The 24,443-nt window shown below is 41.0% G+C and overlaps 1 protein-coding gene across 1 annotated transcript in view; it reads right to left on the bottom strand.

Moving 5' to 3' along the window:
* col21a1 (collagen, type XXI, alpha 1) overlaps nucleotides 1–24,443 on the bottom strand; it is a 448,863-nt gene that overhangs the window by 363,802 nt on the left and 60,618 nt on the right. The window contains exons 6-8 of the mRNA XM_072549080.1: nucleotides 15,404–15,577; nucleotides 14,998–15,075; nucleotides 6,338–6,418 (exon numbers count right to left, since the gene is read on the bottom strand). Of these exons, the coding sequence (XP_072405181.1) occupies nucleotides 6,338–6,418; nucleotides 14,998–15,075; nucleotides 15,404–15,577 (333 nt within the window). The remainder of the gene's footprint in view (nucleotides 1–6,337; nucleotides 6,419–14,997; nucleotides 15,076–15,403; nucleotides 15,578–24,443) is intronic.

Genomic DNA, 24,443 nt, shown 5'->3' with positions numbered 1-24,443 from the left:
GGAAGTAAAACCTCAACACTGTTTCAGGAGGCAGACACAGCCCTTACATTAATTATAGCAAATTTTATGTGTGGTCAGGGACAGGAATGTATGACTTCAAGAGTGAAGCAAGTATGGAGATCCAGAATTTTGGACAAAGTCAGTGCCCTTGTCCAATAGTTTTACGTGCAATTCTGGCCTCCTTCCTATCGGAAGGATGCTGTAAAACTTGAAAGGATTCAGAAAAGATTTACAAGGATGTTGCCAGGGTGGGGCTGTTTTCCCTGGAACGTTAGAGGCTGAGGGGTGACCTTATAGCAGTGTATAAAATCATGAGAGGCATGGATAGGATAAATAGAAAATCCCTGCAGTGGGGGAGTCCAGAACTAGAGGACATAGATTCAGGGTGAGAGGGCAAAGCTATAAAAGGGGCCTAAGGGGCAACTATTTCACACAGAGCATGGTCCGTGTATGGAGTAAGCTGCCAGACGAAGTGGTGGAGGCTGGTATATTACAGCATTTAAAAAATATCTGGATGGGTACATGAATAAAAAGGGTTAGAAGGATATGGGCCAAGTGCTGGCAAATGGTTAGGACATCTGGTCAGTGTGGATGAGTTGGACTGAAAGGTCTGTTTCTGTGCTGTACATCTCTATGACTCTAATATATAGAAGATTCTTGCTCCCAGTGTGGATGCGGCACAGACTGCAGGCAGGGTGAGCAGACTGATGGTCCAGAGTGCCAACAAAGTTGGGGGGGGCGAAAGAGAATCTTAGTAGTAATGGGGATAGCTTAGCTAAGTGAAATAAAAACTGTTCTCTGCAGCAAAGGTAGAAAGTCCCAAAGACTAAGTTGCCTACCTGGTGTTAAAGTTCAGGACATCTGCCCACAGTGTCCAGACAAGTGCAGGCTAGGTGAATTAGCCATGGGAAATGCAGGGTTACAGGGATAGGGGAAGGGGTGGGTCTTGGTGGGTTGCTCTTCGGTAGGTTGGTGTGGACCTGATGAGCAAAATGGCCTGCTTCCATACTGTAGACATTCTATGATCTCTTCAAGGCAGGTGAGAAACGTGGAATGGGCAGGGAAGCATCTGGTTGTTATGGCCAACATAGGTAACAATGACTTAGGTAGGAGTAGGAAAGAGGTTCTGTTGTGGGATTGTAAGCAGTTTGGGGATAAGTTAAAAACAGAAACAGCACCAAGCGTAATAGTCTCCAGAGTACTACTCAAAGTAAATCCAGATTAATGTAGAGTAAATAACATTAGACAGACAAATGCAAAGCTCGAAGATCAATGTGGGAAAATAGGTTCCGATGCATGGGGCACTGGCCTTAGTATTGGAGAAATAGATGGCTGTTCCATTGGGGCAGGTTTTATTTGGACCTTGCTGGCATCAGTCTCCTGGCAAATCATATAACAAGGGTTGTAGACAGGGCTTTAAAATAATTTGGAGGCCCGGAGGGAGGTTTCAATTGAAGCATAGTTTAAAAAATTTTAAAAAGAAATTAATAAACATCGGACCAGAGGAGTGAAGAGGTAAATAATAATCAAAGTGTGACAGGAAGGGTTGGAAAATATAAATCAGAAGAGTACAGTAAAAGTTCAAACCAGAATAAGTAATAATAGTGAAAAGCAAACAAGACGATACTGCTCGTTTAACAAGGTTAGGTTGTCCTTGTTTTCCTTTTCAGCGGGGTTGTAAACATAGAGTCTAAAACGTCTGGGCTTATCTTTTTGAAGAAGCTTTTAAGTTTTTAAACAAACACAACGAAAGGAGAGTTGCCAGTTCTCCTAGCTCAGTTTTTTCTGGTTTGGTTTGGGTTTTTGCAGTCTGGTTGTTGAGAGCGGCTAGTCAGTTTTTTTTTTAGGCTGCTGGTCAAAAAAAATAGTTACATGAAAGAAGGTGTTCCATACTGAATCGCACTGACATCTCTCTCTTCTGTAAGACTCTGTGTTTGATTTCATCTTTTTTGCCATGGTGTGTTTATGGGGATTGTTGCAGGTATTTGGAACAGTATCATTAAGTTGGGATAGTCTGTTGGGTTTTTGGACAGATTAAGTTATTCTGTATTCTGTTCTCTTTTGTTTGCTCACCATTCAATACTCTATAAATAAATTCTAGGCAAAACGTAGGACTGCAGATGCTGGAAATCAGAGTCTACATTAGAGTGGTGCTGGAAAAGCACAGCAGGTCAGGCAGCATCCGAGGAGCAGGAAAATCAACGTTTCGGGCAAAAGCCCTTCATCAGGAATGAAGACAGGGAGCCTCCAGGGTGGAGAGATAAATGGGAGGGGGGTGGGGCTGGGGAGAAGATAGCAAAGAGTACATAGGTGGATGGGGATGAGGATGAAGGTGATAGGTCAGAGAGGAGGGTGGGAGAAGGTAGCAAAGAGTACAATGGGTGGATGGGAGTGGGGATGAAGGTGATAGGTCAGAGAGGAGGGTGGAGTGGATAGGTGGGAAGGAAGACTGGCAGGTAGGACAGGTCATTAGGATGGTGCTGAGCTGGAAGGTTGGAACTGGGGTAAGATGGGAGGGAAAATGAGGAAACTGGTGAAGTCCACATTGATGCCCTGGGGTTGAAGTGTTCTGAGGCGGAAGATAAGATGTTCTTCCTCCAGGCGTCAGGTGGTGAGGGAGTGGCGGTGGAGGAGGCCCAGGACCTGCATGACCTCAGCAGAGTAGGAGGGGGAGTTGAAATGATCGGCCACTGGGCGGTGAGGTTGATTGGTGTCCTGGAGATGTTCCCTAAAGCGAGAAGGCGTCCAGTCTCCCCAATGTAGAGGTGATCGCATTGGGAGCAACAGATACAATAAGTGACATTGGTGGATGTGCAGATGAAACTTTGATGGACTTGGAAGGCTCCTTTGGGGCCTTGGATGGACGTGAGGGGAGGTGTGGGCACAGGCTTTGCAATTCTTACGTGACAGGGAAAAGTACCAGGAGGGGAGGGTGGGTTGTTCGGGGGCGTGGACCTGATAAATTCTGTCTTGTTTAAAACTGAGGGGTTTTGACCAGCTACATCATTCCTGGAATATCTGTGTTATACCTGCTTAAAAAACTAGCAAAGTTACAGTCTGGGCTATTTTCTTGAAATGTTTTTAAGGGGTCTGGTCTGGTCCATGACAGACTGGGGTCTCTTTGCAGGATTTGTTCTGTAGCTCCAATTTGGGATTAGAGCTGCTGGACTCGAAGGCAGCAAGTGGTAGGTGTAGTGCCTTTTGTTCTGGCTGTTGAAATCGGTGGTTTAAACAGTGCTTGGGATAGCAATGGCTCGTTCAGTCACTAAGAGTTTTCTAGAGGTGGAAGAAGTAACTTTGGAGGTTTTACAAAAGGTGAACAAGGAAAGGTTGCTGGAATTGGCAGTCAAGCTGGAGTTGGAGCTACCTCCTTCCGTGTGGAAAGGAGATACAATTACAGCAATAGCCCTCAGCATTTAAATTTGCTGGAAACATCATCAGAATCTTTGGAGATGGCTAAAATTCAATTAGAAATGAAGCACCTTGAGTTGGAGGCAAAAGATAAGGAAAGGGCAAGAGAAATGAAACTGAATTACAATTAAAACCAGAGGAAAGAGAAAAAGAACAAATCGCTTGAGCAGAACAAAAGAAAAAAAGAGAGAGTGAGAGAGAGGAAAGGAAGAAGGAGAGAGAATTTGAACTTAAGAAGTTGTGACTCAGAGAGGAGTTCAAAAATTCACTTCCTGAGAAAGTGAGAACTCATATGGCAGAGCAGAACATTAAAAGGGTAAGATTAGCAGCTGAAATGGCTAATAATTATGAGTTAATTCATAAATCAAACTTTGGGTTCTAACATCAGTTTCAATCTGTAAGGGTTACAAATTGGGGAAAAGAGAAATTTTCACATGGTAAAAAAAGGTAGATCACGGTGAAGATCATAAGATAGCTTACAACAGGGTAAAAAGGAAACCCTTGAAGGGGAAACAGAAGTTAAAAGACTGCAGTGTTTTAACTGCAAAAAAGCAGGCCACATGAAATCACAGTGTTGGTGGGTTAGGAAAAGCACTAGGAAGCCAGATGTAGGAAAACAGGATAATCCAGCGAATTTTGTTGGAGTGGTAATGGAAAGCGCAGTGGAAGCTAGAAAGCAATACCAGAATGTACAAGCTGGTTGGAGATCAGTTAAGGAGGAAGTGCCAGATCTTCGTAAACCAAATACCTGCAAAGGTAAAGTTTACTCGCATAGGCCAGGTGCAGCAGATAAAGAGGCTACAATATTAAGAGATATGGGATCCTCTTTGATACTGAAAGATGAAGAATATGTACTGCTGAAGGAGGATTGCCAGAAAAGGTACTAGTAAAGGGAATTCACTGTGAGACAAATGCTCGATTATATAGTCATGATTTGGAGATGCCGGTGTTGGACTGGGGTGTACAGAGTTACAAATCACACAAAACCAGGTTATAGTCCAACAGGTTTAATTGGAAGCACCACCTTTCGGAGTGTTGTTCCTTCATCAGGTGGTTGTGGAGTGCACAACTGTAAGACACAGAATTTATAGCAAAAGTTTACAATGTGATGTAAACTGAAATTATACATTGAAAAATACCTTGATTGTTTGTTAAGTCTCTCATCTGTTAGAATGATATGTAGACTATAGATTATAGAGTATAGGTAAGAAGGTTGAAGTGGAATTAGCAGAGACCCTGTTTGATCAAATGGTTGACATAAAACAGGACTAGATAGAAGACAAACCAAATGTCTTTAGTTCAGAGAAATAAAATGAATTACAGCAGAAAGATGAGAAACTAAACCAACTGTATATCGATTATATAGAGAGAGGCTAGAGTGTCCAGTGAAGAATGGAGAAGACATAGTAGGAGTACAGGACAAACTCTCAACTCCAAGAATACAATTTGCCTTTGCTGACGATATAACTGGTTCCAAGTTAGGAGTGCTGCCTACTGTGGCTGAAAAGCCAGTGGGAACTCAGGCAATTGAATTATTGCAGGACACATATCCTGGAATTTTCCCACTGTGTGGTAACAAGGTCACAAAGTCACCATTTGACACCAATTGAGATCAATGAGTACAGATAAGAAGGTTGAAGTGGAAATAGCAGAGACCATGTTTGATCAAATGGTTGACACAAAACAGGACTAGATAGAAGAGAAACCAAAGTCTTTAGTTCAGAGAAATTAAGTGAATTACAGCAGAAAGATGAGAAGCTAAACTAACTATATTGAAAAGCATACACGGAAGAAGATTCCCCATGTGCTACAATCTTAAAAATGATGTCTTAATGATGAAATGGACATATTCAGGCGGATGGGAAATGAGCAGAAGGTCCAGTTGTGTTGCCAGTGAGTTATAGAAAGGAGGTCATGGAGTCCTACAGCATGGAGACAGGCCACTTGGCCCAAACTGGTCCATGCTGACCAAAATGCTGGTCCACGCTAACCTATTTTCCATGCATTTGGTCCATATTCTTCTAATGCTTTCCTATCCATGTATTTGTCAAAATGCCTTGTAAATATTTTAATGTACCTGCCTCAACCACTTCCACTGGCAGCTCATTCAATGTGCATACCACCCTCTGTACAAAAGTTGTCCCTCGGGTTTTCTTTTAGTCTTTCCCCTAGCAGTGGTTAGCACTGCTGCCTCACAGCGCCAGAGACCTGGGTTCAATTCCTGCCTCAGGCGACTGACTGTGTGGAGTTTGCACATTCTCCCCGTGTCTGCGTAGGTTTCCTCCGGGTGCTCCGGTTTCCTCCCACAGTCCAAAAGATGTGCACGTTAGGTGAATTGGCCCTGCTAAATTGCCCGTAGTGTTAGGTAAGAGGTATATGTAGGGGTATGGGTGGGTTGTGCTTCGGCGGGGCGGTGTGGACTTGTTGGGCCGAAGGGCCTGTTTCCACACTGTAAGTAATCTACTCTAAAAAAAACCTTAAACGGAGGCCCTCTAGTCCTCGATTCCCCAACCCTGGGAAAAAGACTGAGGGCATTGATGCTATTCATGCCTCTCATGATCTTATACACCTCTATAAGGTCCCCTCTCAGTCTCCTATGCTCTAAAGAAAAAAGTCCTAGCTTGTCCAACCTTTCCCTCTAACAGGCAACATCCTTGTAAATTTTTTCTGCACTCTTTCCAGTTAATAACATCCTTCCTACAATGAGGTGACCAAAACAGAAGACAATGCTCAAAGTGCTGCCTCACAAACATCCTGTATAACTGCAATTTAACTTCCCAACTTCTGGACTCAATGCCCTAATTGATGAATGTCAGTGTGCCAAAAGCATTTTTCACTGCTCTGTCTACTGTGACTCCACGTTCAGGAAACTGTGAACTCCAAGATCCCTCTATTCCACTACACTCCTCAAAGCCCTACCACTCACCTGGAAACTCCTACCTTGAGGTGTTGTGGGTGGTGCATGAACCACCAGTAGGAAGTCATTGAGGGTTGAGAAAGACTCAAGCTAAAATACAAGAACATTTTTTAATGGGCGAGACTGCACACGAATGTAGTTGAATTTTGCCAGGTGTCATACATATCAGGTAATTGGAAAACCACAGGCAGTAATAAATCCCGCACCTTTAGTACCAATTCTTGCATTTGGGAAACATTTTACAAGTCTCTTAATTGATTGTGTAGGACCCCTACCTAAATCAAAAAGTGAAAATCAGTATTTGTTAACAATGATAGCTGTATCCAGAGGCCATTTTGCTGTGCAATATCACAGCTAAAAGGATTGTAGAGAAGTTACTCAAATTTTTCACTAGATACACACTACCCACAGAGATACAATCAGATCAAGCATCAAGCTTCACATCACAATTATTCAAGGAAGTTATGGACAGCTTAGAAATAAAACAATTCAAATCTACCATTCAGAATTGCAGAGAGAGCTAGAAAGGTGGCACCAGACATATAAGATCTTGTTGAGGGCTTATAGTCAAGATTTTCCAGATGATTGGGATTAGGGAATTCCGTTTATACTTTCTGTCATCAGTGATTTACCAAATGAATCAACCAAATTCAGACCATTTGAATTCGATTTTGAGCATGAAGTAAGAGGACCACTAAAATTGATTAAGGAGAAATTGGTAAGTCAGAATTCAGAGACCACATATGTGGACTATGTGTCAGATTTTAGCAAATGCTTTAACAGAGCAGGAGAGTTGTCTAGAGAGGATTTACAAGTACCACAGCATACACTGAAACGGGAAGCAGACGAGAAATCAAAAACTAGCAATTTTGCTCTCAGAGATAAGGTGTTAGTATTACTTTCAAGGATACGTGAACCTTTAAAGCTAAGGTTTAGTGGACTTTATCAAGTTGAAACAAGATTGAGTGAGGTGAACTATTTGATAAGAACTCCAGACAAAAAGAAATCTCACAGAGTGTGTCATGTGAATATGCTCAAAAGATATTTTGATAGGGAAGGAAAGCAAAAGGAGAATGCGTTATTGGTTACAACTAGGTTCAGACAATTCTGAATTGGACATTTCTCAAATTAAGTTGGACAATAAGGAAATTATCAAAAATCGGGATAAATTATTAAGTTAACTTCCAGAGGAAAATCAAAATGACTGGAAGAGTTATTGCTATCACATGGGGGAGGTATGTGGAAATAAGGTGGCAAGTACTAACCTAATTATGCATGATGTAGATATAGGAGGTGCTGTTCCGATTAAGCAACATCCTTGTAGGCATAACCCTCTAATGTTGGCACAGGTTCAAAAGCAGATTGTACACATGCTCAGAGATAACATAATCGAAGTGAGTTACTGTGACTGGAGCTCACAAATAGTAACGGTGCCAAAACCAGATGGCACCCAACAGTTATGTGTGGACTATCGCACAGTCAATGCAGTTACAAAGAGTGCTGCATATCCGATTCTGCATTTGGAAGACTGTATTGAAAAGGTGGAACAACCAACATATATGTCTAAGTTGGACTTGTTCAAAGGATACCGCAAGTACCTTTGTCTGAAAGCGCAAAGACAATTTCGGCTTTCGCAACACCAAATGGACTATATCAATTTAAAGTCATGCTGTTTGGTATAAAAAATGTGCCAGCCACATTTCAAAGACGAACCAATGAGGTCATATCTGGATTACCCAATTGTGTCATATATATATTGATGACATTGTGATTTTTAATCTCACATGGAATGAATATTTACAATATTTATCAGAAATGTTTGATCAACTTCAGGAGGCAGGCTTGGTGATAAATCTGGCTAAAAGTGAATTTGCCAAAGTCCAAGTCACCTTCCTGCGCCATGTTATTGGACATGGACAAATGGCCCCAAGGAATACAAACACAAAGGTAATTGGGGAATTTCCCAAACCATCGACAAAAAGAGCAGTTCGATGATTCCCGGGATTGAGTGCATTTTATTGAAAATTTGTGCCAAATTTTAGCATTGTGTCTGCTTCACTCACTGAATTAGTGACTAGCGAACTGTCAGAAGGCATTTGACAGCCAGAAAGCTGTCTTAACCATTGCCCTAGTATTAGCCACATCTAATAATGCAAAGCCATTCAAGGTGGCTATCAATGCTAGCGATGTGGGTGTTGCTGTTGTGCTCTTACAAGAAGACGACAAGAAAATAGAAAGACTTATCGGGTATTTCTCCAAGAAACTGAGAATTCATCAGCAGAAATATTCTACAGTTGAGAAGGAGGCTTTGAGCTTTGTGTTGGCGTTACAATATTTCAATGTTTATGTTACCAGTAATGTATCTGAGACAATCATACACACTGATCATAACCCATTGAAGTTTGTGGAGAAATTTAAGGACAAAAATTCCAGACTGTTTTGGTGGAGTTTCTTGTTACAGCCATTCAATTTGAAAATTGTGCATGTGGCAGGACAAGAAAACGTGGGGTTGCCGATGCATTGTCGAGACTTTGATGAGAAACAGAAGCGCTAGGTGGCAGGAGTAAATGGACTGAAACGGAATTTAGTAGTGCATTTTTGCATGTTTATAGTCAATGTAATGTGTGTGGGTGTAGTAATATACTACAAGTTAACATTAGGGGGTTTTAAAATCAAGCCATCTTTGGGTATTGATGGTTCATTTTTTTAAGGGGGGAGGTGTGACGATGCAATTTCATTAACAAGGTTAGGTTATCCGTGGTTTTTTTTCCTGGAGGGATTGTAAACACATAGATTCTGAAATGTCTGGGTTTATTTACTTAAAGAAGCTTTTAAGTTTTTAAACAAACAACTGTACAATGAAAGGGGAGTGGCCAGTTCTCTCAGCTCAGTTTTTTTTCCAGTTTGGTTTGGTTTGGTTTAGTTTTTAGCAGTCTAGCTGTTCAGAGCTGCTAGTCGGTTGGTTTGAGGCTGCTAGTCAAAGAAATAGCTACATGGAAGAAGGTGTTCCATGCCGACTCTCTGCCATCTCTCTCTCTCCTGTAAGATCCTGTGTTTGATTTTACTTTTTTTGCCAATGCATGATTATGGGGATGGTTGCAGATATTTGGAACAGCATCATTAAGTTGGGATAACCTGTTGGGTTTTTAGATAGATTAAATTATTCTATATTCTGTTCTCTTTTGTTTGTGTTTCATGCATTACTCTGTAAATAAATTGTTTTAAAAACCGAAGGGTTTTGACAGCTGCATCACTCCTAGAATATCCATGTTACACTTGCTTAGAACAACTAGAAAAATTAGGGTCCGACTATTTTTCTGAAATGTTTTGATGGGGTCTGCCCTGGTCCATAAAACAAAATCTTAAGGTTTTTATCTGAACCGACACAGCAGTTTTACCAAGCTTGATAATTTGAAGCCGTAAATAGGGATAAACTAAATAAAAACAGAAAGTACTGGAGAAACACATCAGGTATAGCAGCATATGCACAGTTTAACTGTGTTAATTTGAATCGATTATGATTCTGTTCTTATATCCACAAGTACGATCATATCTGCAGGATTTTCAGTTTATATTTTAGGTTTCCAGCAATCGCAGTTTTATAGAATTAGATTAGATTAGATTAGATTACTTACAGTGTGGAAACAGGCCCTTTGGCCCAACAAGTCCACACTGACCCGCAACCCACCCATTCCCCTACATTTACCCCTTTACCTAACACTACGGGCAATTTAGCATGGCCAATTCACCTGGCCTGCACATCTTTGGACTGTGGGAGGAAACCGGAGCACCCGGAGGAAACCCACGCAGACACAGGGAGAATGTGCAAACTCCACACAATCAGTCGCCTGAGTCGGGAATTGAACCCAAGTCTCTGGCGCTGTGAGGTAGCAGTGCTAACCACTGTGCCATCGTACCGCCCACAATTAAATTAAAATGACTTGAAACAATGTCGAGACTTGATTGAAGGGCAGTCATGACTGCGAACTCAATATTCAGAGGTATTTGAAAAACTTTAAAAGTAGACTAAAAGGAAAAGAGGTGGGGTAGCTTTGTTATTAGTTGCGCAGTGAGTCATGATACAAGTGTAATATATCATGCTGCTAAAATCAGTTTGGGTGGAAGTAAGGGACATAAAGAGAAAGAAGTCATGGGTGGAGCTAATTTATAGCTCTTTACCCTACAAAGAGTTGCCTCACTGTCGGGTAAAGAATAAAACAAGAAATAACAAAGACATTTTAGAAGGGCATATAAATTAATTTGAATATTTACTGGACAAATCAAATGGGCAAGGGTAAAATTGGAAGACATTTGTAGTATGCACCAGGAATTTTTTCTTACGCAGTACTTTGCAAAACTCTGCGCCAGAACAGGCTATTTTAGATCCAATAATATTGAATGAGGTATACCTAATAAGAGGTATATAGTTATGGATTAAGAACAAAAAACAAATAAAATTACAGCTCTGAACCGGCTCTTCTGCCCTCCAAACCTGTGCTGATCCAGAACCTCTATCTAAACCTATCGCCTATTTTCTAAGGGTCTGTAATCCCTCTGCTCCCTGCCCATTCATGTATTTGTCTAGATACATCTTAAATAACAGTATCATACCCACCTCTACCACCTCTGCTGGCAATGTGTTCCAAGCACCCACCCATCCTCTGCGCAAAGACCTTTCCACACATATCTCCCTTAAACTTTTCCCCTTACTTTGAACTTGAGATTCCTAGTAATTGAGTCCCCCGCTCTGAGAAAAAGCTTCTTGCTATCCACCCTGTCTACACCTTTCATGATTTTGTAGGCCTCAATCAAGTACCCCCCCGCCAACCTCCTTCTTTCCAATGAAAATAATTTTAATCTACTCAACCTCTCTTCACAGCTAGCTCCCTCCAGACCAGGCAACATCCTGGTGAACCTCATCTGCATCCTCTCCAAAGCATCCACATCCTTTTGGTAATGTGGCAACTAGAACTGTACGCCAAGGTCTTATAGAACTGTAACGTGACCTGCCAACTCTTGCACTCAATACCCCATCCGATGAAGAAAGCATGCTGTATTGACCTGAACACCCAGATCTCTCTGTACATCAATTTTCCCCAGTACTTTTGCATTTACTGTATAGTTTGCTCTTGAATTGGATCTTCCGAAATGCATCACCTCGCGTTTGCTCAGACTGAACTCTCTGCCAAACTCCCCAATCTACCTATATTCTGCTGATCACCAAAAGAACAAGTTCTGAAGAAGGGTCATTGGATCTGAAACATTAACTCTGCTTTCTCTCCAGACCTGCTGAGTTTTTCCAGCAATTTCTGATTTTGTGGTTCAGGATCTCTGGGGTACTACCGAGACCATATTATTTCAAATTCAGTTTGAGGGAGAGCAGTTCAGATTACAAACCAGTATCTCAAACTTTAATAAGAGCAATAACAGATGTATGAAGAAAGAACAATATAAAGGGAGCTTGGAAAATAGGCAAAGGGGAAAGTTGTGGATGAAGAGTAGCAGAAGTTCAAGTAAATATTTCATAATGCTCAGCAAAGCTTTATTCTGGTCAGAAAGAAGATCCTGATAAGAAGGATGAACCATATGTGGTTAACAAATGTAGATAATTTAAACCAATATTTTGCATCTGTCTTCACTATAAACATCCCAAACAAACAGGTAAACAAGGTGCTAATCTCTATCACCAGGGACAAAACTTTGACAGCATAAAGGGACAAAAGGCAGAGAAGTCTCCAGGACCTAAGGGTCTGCTTCCAAAAATTTAAAGGAAGTGGCTGTAGAGATAGTGAAGGTATTGGTCCAAATATTCCATAACTGACTGGATTCTAAGAGGGTTCCAGCTAATGTGACACTTCTCTTCAAGAAGGGAGGGAGACAGAAAGCAGGAAAATATAAGCCAATTAGTTTGACATCTGTCATTGGGAAAATGCTAGAGTGATGAAATAGTAGGACATTTACAAAACCTTCACACAATCAAGCAAGTAACATGATTTTGTGATAGGGATATGTTTGACTAATTTGCCAGAGTGCTTTAAGGATATAACACAAAGCTAATCAACCCTAGGGGGAAACCAGCAAATGTAACGTATTTGGATTTCCAGAAAGCACTTGATAAGGTACCACAGGAAAGGATATTGCTCAAAATAAGAGCAATTGAGGTAATGTATTTGCAGAGATTGGGGATTGATTAACAACAGAAGACAGGTAGTTGAGATTGGTGGTCCTCTTCCAGATTGCAAAGATGTAACTTGTGGAGTACCATAAGGATAAATCCTCAGACCTGTACATAGTTCTTTGAAAGTGGCATCACGGGTAGACAGAGTGGTTAAGAAGGTGTTTAGCACACTTGCGTTCATTGCTAAGACCATTGGATATACGAATTGTTATACTGAGGCTGTGCAGGATGTTTGTGAGGCCACTTTTCGAGTATCTTGCACAGTTCCTGTTGCCCTGCTTTTGGAAGAACGTTATTAAAATGTAAAAAAGACCTACTCCTGTTCTTATTTCTTCTATCCTATTGAATGATAATTGGATGGTGTGGTGTTAGCATCTTGTCTATTAGGGTGCTGGTGTGAGCAAAGCACCCTGTGACCTTTTTTGGAGTACAAGCGTTTTATTTAAATGCACGGCACTTTTATATTGTTTTGTATGATCATACTTGGGTGCTTCTGCGTGTGGCGAGTGAAGGCACTTTATAGCCAAACAGCTTACGAAACCCAAATCAGTAACACCTGATTTTACAAGATATAATTCATTTGTGTAATTTGTGTATGTTTCAAGGATATTTTGACCCTTGCATTCGTAGATTTTTGGGAGTGAAGCAAGAGAAATGAAGAGCAAGTTAACATTCAAAGTACAAGGATTTGAAGTGAACTTAAAGAGATGTAGAAACTTAAAGGGAATAGCAGGCATATTTGAAGACAAATATATTGGTTGACTTTACATATTTCAACCTATGCAATAACCATCTGGATAAATAAACCACCTGGTGCAATCCAGTGAATGGCATAATAAATATGGAGGTAAGTAAAGTGTTCACAGCCAAATGATGAAGTGCCAAAACACAGAAAACTCATGAGTGATATCTGTTAAACCGTATGTGACACAGAGTATGGTCAAGTGGCCAGCAGCAGAAATGGCCACAAGACTGGTTAAGAGCTACAGTCAAGCTAATTTAACTCTGGCATTGGTTAAAGCTGTAGCCAGGACATGTTGTGACCTGTCCTGTAAGCTGTGACCTGCAGTTTCCTGTGTTGACCAAATAAGGTGGTCATGATGATCTGCTAGATAGGTTGGCACCACTATTACTTTATATGGAGCATGGGAACTGGCTGTTTGTGACTTGGTGTAAACACTTGAGGGTTGTTTTTTACCAGTAAATTCCATTAGCTGGGATCAAACATTGTGATCAAGTTTGATCAATTCATTGACTGAGTGCCAGAGAAGATTCTGGAAACAAGGAGATTTTATGCTCAAAGTTCGCAGAACAAAGAATTTTGCAGGAGAAGCCTTCGAGACCAGCACTTGAGAAGTATGTGCCCTGAAGTTATCTTCAATGAAGACAAAGGACCCTAAGGCAAGATCTACGCTGAGAGCAAATGTTGACCACTTGACTCAAATTGGGGTAGTATTTGTTTTAAGCTAATCTTACAGAGTTAAAGTTAGAGTTAGAATTACATGCAAATTAAGTAAAGTGAACGAGAGTGAAGTTTTAGATTAGATTACCTACAGTGTGGAAACAGGCCCTTCGGCCCAACAAGTCCACACCGCCCCGCCGAAGCATAACCCACCCATACCCCTACATCTACATCTACATCTACCTACACTATGGGCAATTTACCCTGGCCAATTCACCTGACCTGCACATCTTTGGAGTGTGGGAGGAAACCGGAGCACCCGGAGGAAACCCACGCAGACACGGGGAGAACGTGCAAACTCCACACAGTCAGTCGCCTGAGGCGGGAATTGAACCCGGGTCTCTGGCGCTGTGAGGCAGCAGTGCTAACCACTGTGCCACCGTGCCGCCCACCAAGTTAAATGAAGTGAGTTAAAGTTGAAGGTAGACGAAGTAAGAAGTAAAAGTTGCAACAAATGTATGTATTATACCGAGCATTGGTACTTAAAGGGTTAAACAAAGAAGGTCTTTTTAAAATTAAAGTCTGAGTCAGTTCCCTTAATTTTTCTGTCACACAAGAGAAGAACGCCTGAGTAAAAGGTTTGAGCACACCTTTCGGGCAACAAGATATAGAGACAAGATAATCCTAATTTGTCTGTTCAGGAGTTTCTGCCATATCATAGTATACAGCAGATATATAAATAGTTGAAAAGAACTTTAGGCTATAGCTGAATGCAGATGTTACTGCAGAACCAAACTTGGGGTAGATCAGGTAATGCTATTAAATAGCATTTCATTCCATTTTTCATCTAAAGAGAAATTTTATTGATTTTTTTCCAACTATATTTATTTCAATATTACACATTTATCAAAATGAATATATTTAATATCAGTTGTCTTGCGGAATTGCTTAAGGTGTGTCTGAAGATTTACTTTTAATGACATAGGGATGTCATCAATGTACTTTGATTGGAAAGTAATACAATAAGTATGGGTTATGCTTGCAAGAAGTAAGGGTTACAATGAAGCTTCTGTGCAGAGTGATACTTACAACAGCTGGAATTTCACAGGCAGTTTCTCGTTGATTTTGTTCTGGGTCACAGTAAATCCTTAACTTTTGAACTTCAAACTGTAAACAAAATATAATGATAGCAGTATTTGTAGTATTTTGCCTTTTTAAAACAGTGGTATATATTGTTCTATATACAACACTTCATAATATTAAATTTTGGAAATATGGAGTGTTTTGATTTTTATAACTTATAAATCTTAGCCTCTCATTAGTTTGCTCAGGAATTGCTACACAATGAGAGCATTTCCATTCATTTTTATTACACCAACTTTAAACCAGCAAAACATCAAGAGATAAATAGTAAAGACAGATCCCCTCTCTCAGCCTTTAGTGTTGGCAGGAAGTCATTACTGCATGAATGGAATTTTTGAGAAGTCAAACTTACTGGTACAGTTGCTTCTTTCCCAAAGTACTTCCCTATTTGTGTTCTTCCACTGATGAAGATACCAAGAACCGGTTCTAGTTGCCTTGTCTCAATCAATTTATCATCTAGGTATAACGTGGCATCCCTCTCTGTTACAAGGACTCGCAATAAGTGCCAGTTTTCATCAAACAATGCCTTGAACCAGAATGAAATGAGATAAAATAAGATTTTATTTTAAGATAAGAGCTAATCTGTTAAATCCAGACAAACTTGGCAATAATAGATGATTCCTTGAAATTAGGAAAGAAATAAATAAGTTCTCTGACTATTGTTGTAATAACTGTTAATGTAATACCAGTCAGCCAAATTTGTAGAGAACTTGGAGACGGTTTTAAACATTTACACTTATTAATAAGATACATGTTAGGACAGAATCCTTTTTTGTACAATACAATGGGCTAGATGAAGGTGGAAAAGGAGGAGAGCAATCAAAGGGTTTCACCTGGCTCCCGTGCAGGAAATGGGTCTACCACTTGTTCCAATCCATTAGGTTAAATGCCAATGTTGCATCTTAACTGATGTCTCTGGTATGGTCATCAACAATTTACCAAGGCAAATGGGCAGCCATGCCAGAAGAGTGATGGCAGTTGAGTCCAAAGCATTGTGGAGACTTGCATTTGTGTGTCTCGGAAGCAACAGGTGAATGACATGCTGTACATGCAATGGAGGTGCGCATATAAAAGTGGTTTTAATGACATAACACTACACTGTATGGCATTTTTGTTTGTTCTCCATAAAGGCTGTATATGCTTCAGGCCATAGCCATACTGTGGAAGGAGCCCTCCAGGAATGAAAAAAAGTCAGGACCCCAAAGGATACATTGTCATCTGCTTCATTATCAGCCAGTGTCAGCACAGTTACATCTACACAGTCTGTAGGGCTTATATAGATTGAAGAAAACAAACTGAAAACCAAACCAGAGACATGTCCCAGAAACTGAAGCTGGATGTGACATTTGGATAATCAGATGATCATAGGACAGCTGAATATCAGGCACCTGATCAGCCCATGTTGATGACAAGGCTCTGGACATGACCACAAGAACCTGCTGAACATGCAGCAGAGTCCAAATATGGTAGAGATGGCGCGGACTATGAATTTTTTTTATTAGATTCCCTACAGTGTGGAAACAGGCCCTCCAGCCCAACTAGTCCACATCGACCCTCCAAAGAGGAACCACCTAGACCCATTCCTCCTGACTAATGCACCTAACACTACGGGCAATTTACCATGGCCAATTCACCTGACCTGCACATCTTTGGACTGTGGGAAGAAACCGGAGCACCCAGAGGAAACACACGCAGACACAGGGAGAATGTGCAAACTCCTCACAGACCGACGCCCACGGCTGGATTTAAACCTGGGACCCTGGTGCTGTGAGGCAGCAGTGCTAACCACTGAGCCACCGTGCATAACTTTAGGTGGGATATGGAATTGTTAAAACATTTGGCGATATGAATTCATCCAAGAGGAGGAACATCACAACCATAGTGAGCAAGGTCAAGGATTCAATTCCTATGCACTCTGATCTGCATACAATCACTCCAACCATGGGTTCAATGCAAAAGTGGATTGGCAAGTGGGGTACAAGACATATGGGCCTCCTTCTGAGAGTCCCTTTCCCTTAGAGAGAGAGGATAGTGCATTTGCACACACAGATGGTGGAGCAGCATATGCCAGCTGCCCAATGGTCCTCATCTCAAGACACTCTTATGACCTCTCCACCAAAGACCCCAACAGCTTCTTCAAGCAACAGCAAAGGGAATGGCCCTTCAACAATGCATAAGGACCCCAGTACATAACAGTCCTCAAAGCCCTATAACTGAATATAACATTTGTTACAGTCATCAAAGCATGGGGGGGGGGGTCACAATGAACAAACTGCCTCCACTTCAAAATTATAATGTCAGGGCAGAACCAGACATAGAAGGAACAAAAAAAATTGTAAATAGTTTGAGCATTAATGAGGCGTGTATTTTCATGTGTTTCCATTCTTAAAAAATGTATACAATTTTAGCAGTTTGCTATAGTTGCTCCTGAATTATTGAGATTTATAGGGCATGCTATAGTATCTGCTCTAACAGTGATGGTCGTTCTCAAATTGTTCTCACAAATGTGATGGCTAGAAAGGAGATAAGGACAAAAACATTATTATTGAAAGAAATGTGGTGCACTTTGCACATCCTCTATTGAATTTTCATGTAAATTATTGATTCTGTGTTGATCATTTTGTGGACTGATAGTAGGCACATCTGGTCCCACATCCATGCACTGCAATGGATTCCAGTCTCACTCGTAGTGGGTATAAGAGAGACAGGAGTATTTGCATTCAAAGCACTTCAAAGATGCTGCTGAAGCATCATAACTGGGCAAGGCAGGCTGTTACATGGAAGTCCACATACCCCTCAAGAGGTCCTAGAGGGATCTGTGCACTTCCATATAATATGATTTGGAGATTCCAGTATTGGACTGGGGTGTACAAAGTTAAAAATCACACAACACCAGGTTATAGTCCAACAGGTTTAATTGGAAGCACATGAGCTTTTGGAGTGCCGCTCCTTCATCAGTTATAATAGTTATAGCAGTTACTACTGAGTTTGGTGACAAAGCTCCACTATCCAATATAATGCTGTGATCAACATTGTAGCACCATAACCTAAACAATCTTCGAATTTGAAAGATCTTATATTCCTGTATGAGGTCCTTGCTTGGGTGGCACTGAATATTAAATTAATTTTCAAGGCCATCTTGGCAGTAGGGTTGAAAACTAGAGGTCATAAATTTTGAGTGGGAGGCAAGAACCAGAAGTGACATGGAGTCATAGAGCCCTACAGCACGGAGACAGGTGCTTTGGCCCAAACTGCTCCATGCCGGCCAAAACTTCCACCTACATTAACAGCATTTCCCTGCACTTGGCCCATATCCTCCTAAACCTTTCCTATCCATGTATTTATCCAAATGCCTTTTAAATATTGTTCGTACACCCACCTCAACTACTTTCACTGGCAGCTCAATCCATATGCTTACCACCCTCTGTATAAAAAGGTTGTCCCTCAGGTTCCCCCTTATTCTTTTCCCTTAACCTTAAACTGATGTCCTCTAGTCCTCAATTCCCCAACCCAGGACCATTCACCCTATTCATGCTTCTCATGATCTTATAAATTTCTATAAGATACCCCCTCAGTCTCCTACACTTTAAAGAAAAAAGTCTATCTTGTCCAAGCTCTCCCTATAACTCTGACCATTGAGTCCAGGCAACATCCTTGTAAATTTCTTCTGCACTCTTTCCAGTTTAATAACATCCTTCCTATACCAAGGTGATCAAAACTGAACACAATGCTCCAAGTGGGTCCTCACCAATGTTCTATACAACTGCAACATAACTTCCCAACTTCTATATTCAATGCTCTGACTGTTGAAGGCCAGTGTGCCAAAAGCCTTCTTCACTGCCCTGTCGACCTGTGATTTCACTTTCAGAGAACCATGCACTTGAATTCCAAGGTCCCCCTGTTCCACTACACTCCTTAAGGCCATTCACCATGAAACTCCTACCTTGATTTGACTTTCCAAAATGCAACACCTCATACTGTTCTATACTAAACTCCATTTGCCATTTCTCAGCCCACTTCCTCAGCTGATCCAGGTCCTGCTGCAATTTCTGGTAACCTTCCTCACTGTCCACAATACCACCTATTTCAGTGTCATCTCCAAACTTACTAATCATGCCTTGTACGTTCTCATCCAAACCATTAATAAAGATTACAAACAGCAATGGGCCCAGCACCAACCCTGAGGCACTCCAGTCCGACAAGCATCCTTCCTTTGTTACCCTCTGCTTCCTACCATTAAGCCAATTGTGTATCCAAATTGCTAGCCCCTCCTGGATTCCATGCAATCTAATTTCCAGAGCAGCCTACCATGTTGAACCTTAATAAATGCCTTACTGAAATCCACAAGTTTTCCACCAACCACACTACCCTTGTCATCCTTCCTGGTTACTTCAATCAAAGAATTCTAAAAAATTTGTGAGGCATGATCTCTCATGCACAAAGCTGTGCTGACTGCTGCTAATCAAACCTTGTCTTTCCAAATACATGTATATCTTATCTCTCAGAGTCTTCTCCAGTAACTTACCCACCACAGATGTTAGGCTTACTGGTCTATAGCTCCCAGGTTTTTCTTTGTAGCTCTTAAAATAGTGAGGGAAAAGGATAGACCAGATCTAAAAGTTAAAGTTCTAAATTGGAGAAAGGCCAATTTTGATGATATTAGGCAAGAATTTTCGAAAGTTGATTGGAAACAGATGTTCGCAGGTAAAGGGACGGCTGGAAAATGAGAAGCCTTCAGAAGAATCCAGAGAAAGTATATTCCTGTCAGGGTGAAAAGGAAGGCTGGTAGGTATAGGGAATGCTGGATGACTAAAGAAATTGAGGGTTTGGTTAAGAAAAGGAAGGAAGCATATGTCAGGTATAGACAGGATGGATTGAGTGAATCCTTAGAAGAGTATAAAGAAAGTAGGAGTATACTTAAGAGGGAAATCAGGAGGGCAAAATGGGGACATGAGATAGCTTTGGCAAATAGAATTAAGGAGAATCTAAAGAGTTTTTACAATTGCATTAAGGACAAAAGGGTAACTAGGGAGAGAATAGGGCCCCTCAAAGATCAGCAAGGTGGCCTTTGTGTGGAGCCACAGAAAATGGGGGAGATACTAAATGAATATTTTACATCAGTATTTACTGTGGAAAAGGATATGGAAGATATAGACTGTAGGAAAATAGATGGTGACATCTTGTAAAATGTCCAGATTACAGAGGAGAAAGTGTTGGATGTCTTGAAAAGGCTAAGGGTGGATAAATCCCCAGGACCTGATCAGGTGTACCCGAGAACTCTGTGGGAAGCCAGAGAAGTGATTGCTGGGCCTCTTGCTGAGATATTTGTATCATCGATAGTCACAGGTGAGGTGCCGGAAGTCTGGAGGTTGGCAAACGTGGTGCCACTGTTTAAGAAGGGCAGTAAAGACAAGCCAGGGAACTATAGACTGGTGAGCCTGACCTCGGTGGTGGGCAACTTGTTGGAGGGAATCCTGAGGGATAGGATGTACATGTATTTGGAAAGTCAAGGACTGATTAGGGATAGTCAACATGGCTTTGTGCGTGGGAAATCATGTCCCACAAACTTGATTGAGTTTTTTGAAGAAGTAACAAAGAGGATTGATGAGGGCAGAGCAGTAGATGTGATCTATTTGGACTTCAGTAAGGTGTTCAACAAGGTTCCCCATGAGAGACTGATTAGCAAGGTTAGATCTCATGGAATACAGGGAGAACTAGCCATTTGGATACAGAACTGGCTCAAAGGTAGAAGACAGAGGGTGGTGGTGGAGGGTTGTTTTTCAGACTGGAGGCCTGTGATCAATGGAGTGCCACAAGGATTGGTGCTGGGCCCTCTACTTTTTGTCATTTACATAAATGATTTGGATGCGAGCATAAGAGGTACAGTTAGCAAGTTTGCAGATGACATCAAAATTGGAGGTGTAGTGGACAGCGAAGAGGATTACCTCAGATGACAACAGGATCTGGACCAGATGGGCCAATGGGCTGAGAAGTGGCAGATGGAGTTTAATTCAGATAAATGCGAGGTGCTGCATTTTGGGAAAGCAATTTTTAGCAGGACTTATACACTTAATGGTAAAGTCCTAGGGAGTGTTGCTGAACAAAGAGACCTTGGAGTGCAGCTTCATAGCTCCTTGAAAGTGGAGTCGCAGGTAGATAGTATAGTGAAGAAGCGTTTGGTATGCTTTCCTTTATTGGTCAGAGTATTGAGTACAGGAGTTGGGAGGTCATGTTGCGGCTGTACAGGACATTGGTTAGGCCACTGTTGGAATATTGTGTGCAACTCTGGTCTCCTTTCTATGGGAAAGATGTTGTGAAACTTGAAAGGGTTAGAAAAGATTTACAATGATGTTGCCAGAGTTAGTGGATCTCAGCTACAGGGAGAGGCTGAACAGGCTGGGGCTGTTTTCCCTGGAGTGTCAGAGGCTGAGGGGTGATCTTATAGAGGTTTACAAAATTATGAGGGGCATAGATAGGGTAAATAGACAAAATCTTTTCCCCAGAACTAGAGGGCATAGGTTTAGGGTGAGAGGGGAAAGATATAAAAGAGACCTAAGGGGCAACTTTTTAACGTAGAGGGTGGTACGTGAATGGAATGAGCTGCCAGAGGATGTGGTGGAGGCTGGTACAATTGCAACATTTAAGAGGCATTTGGATGGGTATATGAATAGGAAGGGTTTGGAGGGATATGGGTCGGGTGCTGGCAGGTGCGACTAGATTGGGTTGGGATATCTGGTCAGCATGGACAGGTTGAACCAAAGGGTCTGTTTCCATGCTGCACATCTCTATGACTCTATGACTCTTCTTGAATAAGGGCACAACATTCGCTACCCCCCAGTCTTCCAAGACCTCACCCATAGCTAACGATGATGCAAAACTATCAGCTTACAATTTATTTTCTAGCCTCTTGCAATGTTCTTGGATATATCTGGTCAGGACCAGGAGATTTATCCACCTTCATACATTTGAACACATGTGACACCTCGTCTGCTGTGATATGGACTGTCCCCATGATATGCCATGATGAGCAGAGCAAGTGATTTGACTTTACAATGCACTTCCTGACAAAAGATGGATGCAAATTTAACCTGGGTTTCAATATAGAATTGGATAATTCTCTGAAGGGAAATAATTTGCAGTGCTTTGGGGAAAAGGCAGGGGTGTGAGACGAGCTGAGTTACTCTTATTGACAGCTAGCATGGAATCATTATGCCAAACGGGCCCTTTCTGTATGTTAACCATTCTGAAATTTTATGATCTATGGCAATTTTGAAGAAGAATCACTGGATCCAAAACATTAACTCTGTTTTCTCTCCATAGACATGGCTAGAGCTGCTGAGTATTTCCCAATTTCTGTTTTTGTCAGTTCGCTAAAGTGAACTGAGCAGTAAACATGCACTGATATACTTTTAACGAGGTAAAAATATATCCCAGTAATGAAGAAAGATTCTAAGAGTGAAATCAACAAACCATGGCTAACCATGGTTAAACAGATATTAAGTTAAAAATCACACAACACCAGGTTATAGTCCAACAGGTTTATTTAGAAGCACTAGCTTTCAGAGCACTGCTCCTTCATCAGGTGGTTGTTGAGAATAAGATTGTAAGACAGTATTTATAGCAAAAGTTTACAGTGTGATGTAACTGAAATTATATAATGAAAAAGATCTGGATTGTTTGTTAAGTCTCTCATCTTTTAGAATGACCCTCTTGGTTTCAGTTCTTTCATATGTAAATCACAAAACTTTTTTTTTTAAAGTTACATTCTCAAGTGAACTTTAATATTTGGTATCATGTTGGCCCAGATAATGTATTGAAGGTGTAAGCTTCCCTGTGAGACTGTCTGCGCCACAATGGTCAGACTGATTCTCATCCAAAAAAGAGATTTACAGAATCTTACATGGATTCATGCAGTTTTTGAGCAAAGTAAGATGTAATTCTGCAACTACAAATCCACCCACAAACTTAAATATGTACATGTGCATGTAGGGGTGTGTGTGCATGCGTGTGTTTGTATAGGGGGGGAGGTGCACGGTTATGATGTGTGTGTGAGTGTATGTGTGAGCGTATGATAGAAGGTCTGCATGGGTGTGTGTGTCTGTAGAACTGTGTCTGTGTCTGTGTGTGCGCATGCGTGTGTGTATGAGTGTGTGTGTGTGTATCTGTGAGTGTGTATAGTGCAATGGGGTCACATGAACCCAAGGTCCCGGTTGAAGCCATCCTCATGGGTACCTAAATTATCTATCAGCCTCTGCACCTAGTGTTGTGTAATTTTTAACTTTGTACACCCCAGTCCAACACTGGCATCTCCAAATCAAGCAGATGTTAAGTTGAAAGAAAATACATGTAAGGACGCAAAAGTCAGAAGACTGAGATCAATTCTGAATTCAGCAAAAGAGAACTAAAAAGATAACAAATAGAGAGAAGACTAACTATGAGGGCAAATGAGTGAGAAATATAAAAACTGACAAGAAGAGCTTCTTGACGTATTTACAAGAAAGACAGAGGCCAAAGTGAGCGTATGTCACAAATGAATCTGGAGAGATAGTTATGGAGAATAAGGAATTAGCAGAGGAGTTGAACAAATATTTTACATCAGTCTTTGTGATGGAAGATACTTGAACATCCCACTAATACCATAGAGTGTTAGGGAGAAATTAATTACCATTATCATTCCTAGAAAGTAGTAATACACAAATTAATGGGGCATCCCAGGATTTAAAAATAAGTAACTACAGAGATTGTGAATGCATTGGTTGTAATTTTCCAAAGGTTTCAGGAGAAATACTAGAGAATTAGAAAAATGCCAATTTGACATTCATATTCAAAAAGAGTGAGGCTTAAAGTGGATAGCTATAGGCTGTTTAGTTTAACATCTACTTTTAGAAAATGTTGGAGCCAATTATTAAGGAAATAATAACAGTACATTTGAAAAATCATAAACTAATCAAGTTGAGACAGCTTAAGTTTCATGAAAGGGAAATCATGTCTGATTTTTTTGAGGAAGAACCATTCTGAGGAAGGGTCACTGGACCCGAAAACATTAACTCTGATTTCTATCCAAAGATGCTGTCAGACTGCTGAGCTTTTCCAGCAATTTCTGTTTTTGTTACTAGGATGATCCCTGGTATGGAGGGATTGGTGAGCAAAGGTTAAACAGTTTGGACTCTACTCATTGGAGTTTAGAAAATCGAGAGATGACTGCATTGAAAAATACAGGATTCTTAACAGGTTTGACAGGGTAAATGCTGAAAATATGTTTCCCCTCATGGAAGAGTCGAGGTCCAGAGGGCACAGTTTCAGAATAAAGGGCGGCAATTTAAGACTGAAATGAGGAGGAATTTCTTCTCTTAGAGGGTTAAGAGTCTTTGGTATTTCATGCCATGGAGAGC

Source organism: Chiloscyllium punctatum, chromosome 3, assembly GCF_047496795.1.
Source record: "Chiloscyllium punctatum isolate Juve2018m chromosome 3, sChiPun1.3, whole genome shotgun sequence".
Taxonomy (NCBI): Eukaryota; Metazoa; Chordata; class Chondrichthyes; order Orectolobiformes; family Hemiscylliidae; genus Chiloscyllium; species Chiloscyllium punctatum.
The sequence above is the reverse complement of the archived record's forward strand: the minus strand, read 5'-3'. Positions and strand labels throughout refer to the sequence as shown.